This window comes from Centruroides sculpturatus, unplaced genomic scaffold, assembly GCF_000671375.1.
Source record: "Centruroides sculpturatus isolate CEXI.00-Female unplaced genomic scaffold, Cexi_2.0 scaffold15, whole genome shotgun sequence".
In the NCBI taxonomy this organism is placed as follows: Eukaryota; Metazoa; Arthropoda; class Arachnida; order Scorpiones; family Buthidae; genus Centruroides; species Centruroides sculpturatus.
Genome location: NW_019384585.1, coordinates 1666285 through 1672228, shown reverse-complemented (window position 1 = coordinate 1672228; position 5944 = coordinate 1666285). Strand labels below are relative to the sequence as shown.

The 5944-nt window shown below is 26.7% G+C and overlaps 1 protein-coding gene across 1 annotated transcript in view; it reads left to right on the top strand.

Moving 5' to 3' along the window:
* The first annotated feature begins 2797 nt into the window (after nt 1-2797).
* LOC111624581 (protein unc-13 homolog B-like) overlaps nt 2798-5944 on the top strand; it is a 44164-nt gene continuing 41017 nt past the window's right edge. Inside the window, exon 1 of the mRNA XM_023367475.1 lies at nt 2798-2954. Coding sequence (XP_023223243.1) covers nt 2813-2954 — 142 coding nt within the window. The 5' untranslated portion in view covers nt 2798-2812. The remainder of the gene's footprint in view (nt 2955-5944) is intronic.

Here is a 5944-nt window from a genome sequence, read left to right as displayed (position 1 = left end):
TATATATATTTATTTATTTATTTATTTATTTGCCATTAAATGGATTTTTGTCATCTTGGACCATCATCTAATGAAAAAGTATTACACTGATATTTCAAAAACAGAAAAAACAGTTTGAACAGAAAAATGCTTGTTGAACTAATCTCTTTCATAACTTTTTAAGGCAAATTTAAAAAAGGCTAATTTAAAGGTAACCTCTTTGGTTATATAGTTAATCTTCAGTTGATAGTGCTAAAAATTTAATGCTTTTTATATGGAGAAAATCTTTTTCCAAAAATTCTCAAAAATAGAAGTAAGGATAACTAAACAGTTTTTGTTTTAGAGTTCTGTTTAACTCTTCTATTAACATATAGATCAGAATTTTAAAAATCAAATCCATTAATTTCCTACAAATTTTTAAAGCCATAGGTCAGTTGTCATGTGAAATTTTACTATACTATCTTAAATATATAAACAACAATTCACAGCCCGAGTATATAACAACATCACCAAACGATCGCCTAATTACTTTGTTCCAATCATTTAAAGTAGCCATATTATAGCCTGATAATTAGGCGATCGTTTGGTGGTGATGTTATACTATCTTAACTTTATCATTTAAAACAAAACAGTTCACATTAAATGCAAGATGAATTAGAATAATTGTATATTTTTTTTTAAATAAAAGTTTATCATGNTGTTATTGTATTTTCTACTGAACATTTCCTTATAAAGCAATGTCGCAGGACACCCATGGATTCCAACCCTTTCTTCATCCCCTTTCCTTTCTCACCCACACTTCTTCTTCCCCATTCCCATCTTCCCCCTTTTCCAAAACAGAAGTTGTACTAAACAGTGAAACCTGTCTTATTACTACTACTACTACTGCATGGCTTTCATTTTAAAACAAGTTGATAATTAGAAGAAAGTTTATAGGAAAATCAGTAGTGTAATCAAAGGAACAATTTTAAATTTATATTGGATTTTTTCCTAAATAAATATAGAATTAAGTTTTGAAGTCTTCTTGAAATGTTATTAACTACTCTGTATATATGACTATAAATGCAAGAAATGTTTTCTAAGCTTTCAAAATGTAAAAAAGCAATAGCATATCATAAGAATTCTCTAAATCTGTATTGAAATCAGTGTTGAAAGCAATGATTTCTGTCTCTGTACCATACCTTTTCTACGATATTTGACAGGAACAAACTTTTGAAATAGAGTACATTTTGTAATTTTTTACGAATTTTAAATAAAAAAATTTTCTACTGCAGCATTATGGCATACCAACTGGAAACTGCTGGTTCATTGTTATTGGACAATTGATATATGTCCAGACAATGTCTTATTCCACAGTTAACTTCAGAATAATTTTTCAGAGATTATTAATATTGATTCGACAGCATGATTATAATTCATCAATGTCAATTATTTTATTATTTAAATCTAATACTATAAGATTTAAACAAAAAAAAATGCTCACATAAATATTTGGTTTTATTTACAGTTTATAAAAAACATAACTATATAAATGATAAGTATTTAAAGAGAATTTGATAATCTTTATCCCATCTTTTTACTGTAAAAAAATACTGTTAAACTTGCTCTTAAAAGTTCAAATGTTTATATATTCATTGTTATTGTTACATGAATTAAATAACCTCAATAATAAGCTACATTTCTGAATTATTTTAATATACTTTTAAATGTGATTTTGAAATATATAAGCACATCTTATCATATCTATTATTTACAATATAATAATAATAATATTAATAATTTAATTTTTGCTTTTGAATATGTAAAAAATTGGAAAAATTTACCTGTCTTGCCTTATGACTTGTTTCTATACCATGTTTTTTTAAGCAAGCTAATGCTCTTTTATCAGGTCTTTTTCCAATATGCCAGTCTCCTGTAGCAGCACTATCAATCAGCCACTAAAAATTTTATATGATTTTTTTATTCAAATTATAAAAAATAATAATATAAAATGATGATATATTTGATGATAAAACTAGATTTAAAAAGCAATAGCGAGACTATTATTTAACATGTAGGTATTTCAACAAAATTCAATGGACTTAATTTTGATTTTGAACACGTAGAAATGCTTTTTTTGCATTAAAATTTTTTGCTTCAAACTGTCAATTTTTAAAATTTTTCTTCCTGGGGAGGGGACTCCCTCCCCGGACCCCACCCCCATCTTTGCATGTAATATTCGTTTTCACAAAAAATTTATCTGGCCCATTATTATTCAGATTCTAGATCTGCTGCTGGTCAGTGGTGTCACAATTTTTTATTTTTCAATCAAGGGTGCCACTCAATGAAAAAGGTTGAAAAACACTGGTATAAAGTAATATATACAGTCCTGATGTACTGTTTCATAAACATTGTGCTTGTTGGCGTTCAGTTTACTTTTCAAAATATCTTTATTTTGCCAATTTGGAATGTAATTCATCCGTTGTCAAAAACTAAACTTCTAATATTTATTTTAATTAAAAGTATCTCATTAAACTGGTTACTGTAGCAATTATAAAAGTAGTAACCTTGTATACCAGCAAAAATTTATTTAATTTGACTAATACTTTTGATTTAAATACAGATTATCTTCAGGTATACTTAATAACAGAATGAAATAGAATCCATTCTGTTATTGAGTAGATCCTGATTTTTAGATCTTTTATAATTTTATTATGATTACAAATTAAATTAAAATTCTAATATTTACAAAAAAATTAGCAATTGATATAGCCAAATTTTGATAAGGGTAAAATTATAATTTTATCTTAAATGTAAATAAAACAATAATTTTACTTAGCAAATATATTTTTAAATGTTTGTTTATAGGGATGAAGATAATGATTTAAAGTCAAAGTTAAGGCAGAAATTAACAAGGGAGTCTGATGATTTTTTAGGGCAAACTATTATTGAAGTTCGAACTCTTAGTGGTGAAATGGATGTTTGGTATAATTTAGGTGAGATTATATTTTAATAATTAATTTTAGTCTCAGTAATTTTTCTTTAAAGGTTATTTTGTCTTGTGTAATGATAATTGTTTTAAATTTCTATAAAATGCTTTCTTATCTAAAATTTTTACTGTAGAAAGGCTTATAAGAATTTTTTAAGACAGAAAGAGAAGTTTTTATCATAAAAATTTTACAAAGTAAAAACACATTCTGATAATAGTATTTCATTTTTAATTCTAAAAGACATTATTGTCTCTAAAATTAAAATTTACATTTACATTAATTTTAAAATTTAAATAATAATTTAAGATAATATCTCTAATATATCAATAAAAAGACTATTTTATGTAATCAGAAAAATAATTATAATAAAAGAAGAAAATTTTTATTTTATAAATGGACTTAGAAATGAAGCTTAGAAAATATTCTTATTTAATTGTTTCCATTAAAAACTTTGCAATATTTATCATCATAAAATTCTGGAAAAATATTTTTCAAAATTTTTATACTTTGATATTGATATGAATTACAATTGCTTTGGAAATTAAATAAGTAAACGGAAAATTTATTCTTTAAGAGTGATTCAAATATATTAAACACAAAAATAAGATGATAACATGACATTTTCAGTATTATAAGGAATACTAAAACAGTTATCTACACGATTGATTTAAATTCTTTTAAAATAACTCTGAAATTCATGTAATAAAATATAGTACATTACTATTTTATATAGAAAGCATCTAGTGCAGAAATGATATTGATTAGATCTATTTTTATATAGCACTACAAAAATTTTTTGTAGTGCTAATAATAAAAATAAAAAATTTATTTTTTAATAAGTTTAAAGTTTAAATTTGTATTGAAAGTTTCATTGTAATTTTTAAATTATGTTATGAAAATAATTATGTTCTATGGAATAAATTTAATTTTTGATCTGTGTTCTGCAGTAAGTTTTTATTGGTTAAAGCAAAAGTATTAGAATTATCTATTATTGATTTACTGATGAAAATCAATAATTTATCATTTTATATTGTAGTTACCAATTATAAACAGCTTTCACTCATTGCAGTTTAGTACTTTCAGTTGTACAGATTGTATGATGATGATAATTCATTAGTATTTGATCCAAGTATACACAAAGCCACCCAGAGGAGAGAACAAAAGGACTAAATTATCCTGGGACCCAATACAATGTTGATTTCATTTACTTTCTTTAATATAATATTAATAATTTAATTAGTTACAGGGCTCCAAATATGTATTTTGCCATATTTTAGTTACAAAGATAGTTTATCAGGTGATTTTATCACTACTAGTATTATTTAGCAAATACAAAATATGTTACAATTTAATGGCTTGTTGTTAAATTCAGCACTGCTCTGTGCCATTGCTGCTTTCACTGCAATCACTGCTGAAGGTCTTTTAATAATGCACACAGGGCAGTGCTGCAGTTTCAAAATGGCAGATCTAGTGTAGCTGTTAGAATTGCTGTGAATTATTTATTCAAAACATTTTAAAAATAATTCATTTTTGCGATTTAAGGCTTTGTTTGAGAGGTAAAATGAATGATTTAAATTTAATGTATGCAGCTTCTTTCTGCAACATAAAGTAGTTAATAAAACATTTTAAATGTACAAGTTTTGTCAAATCTGATTTTATTTTACTAATAAGCATTTAAAAAGAAAAATTAGTACAAACAGAATATTGATTCATGGTAATCAAAACCTTACAACTTTACTGTCACATAGTGTTGCTACCAGGCTGGTTTTCACTCAGACAAGCCAGTTTTTAAATTCATGATCTGGATTGATTATTAATTTGTCTGGCTTTTATAGAAATTGTGAAGTTATAATAAAACAAAATAAATTTATAAAAATATTTGCAAGTATTTTATTTTAATGGTTAAAGACTAACTTTACATCCCCAAACTTATCCTTAGGCTAAGAGTGACAGAAAATGTACTTTTAAAATTCTAACTTGCAAATATCTCTGGCAAATATTATGTCTGTTCCAGCACAAGTCCCTAACTGGTTTAAAACTGGAATCACATTATTCAGCTCTTGGCTGTAAAATGACATTGCGCATGCCTGATTGGTTTCAAATTTAAACCAATCAGAGACTTGTGTTAGAACAAACCTATTGTCCAGGTCAGCAATTTTGAAAAGGTGGCAACACTACTGTCACATCATATAAGATTTCAACTTCACACATTTCCACCATGTAGACAGCATTGCAGTGAGAAAAGCAACTGAAACAAATACTGCAGATTTAACCTTAAACCAGTGAGACCTCTGCAAGGATCGCATTGCTTCAAGAAAACGAGTTTAGCAATGCTCTCAATGGCATTGCTTAGCAGTGTTGCAAGCAGTGCTTAGTTTAACAATAACCAATTTCTTAAATCAACAAAACATCAATTTAACAAACACCAGCTAACATCTTCAGCCATTTTTAATGGACATCATCAGGTTGTTTGACAGGATCAAATGCTTTTAAAGATTATAATGGAATATGGAACATCAAGCACAAAGGTGGCAAACACAAATTTAAAACCAAGCAATACATTATGATTGGTCATATTAGTTAACATAAGTTCAAATATATAATATGCCAACAATTACCGGATTATATTGGGCTATTATATTGCAATTATTAAATAATATGTCACTAGAGCAGTGGTTCTCAACCTTTTTTTCATCACGGCACACTTTTAGTACTTTAAAAATTTGGCGGCACACTAACAATAAGATAAATTGTAAAAAATTTTACTTCATTAATTGAGGGATGTACTGTACCTATAATATATTTTGTAAAAAGAGCATACGATAAGAATTTTCAATGAAATATAAAAGGAAATTGCATTACAAAGTAAACAAAATGTTTTGTGTCGCGGAAACGGCACACTTCAGAAATTTCGGGGCAAATCAGTGGCGGCACACTTCAGAAATTTCGCGGCACACTAAAGTGCCGCGGCACAGTGGTTGAGAAGCACTGGTCTA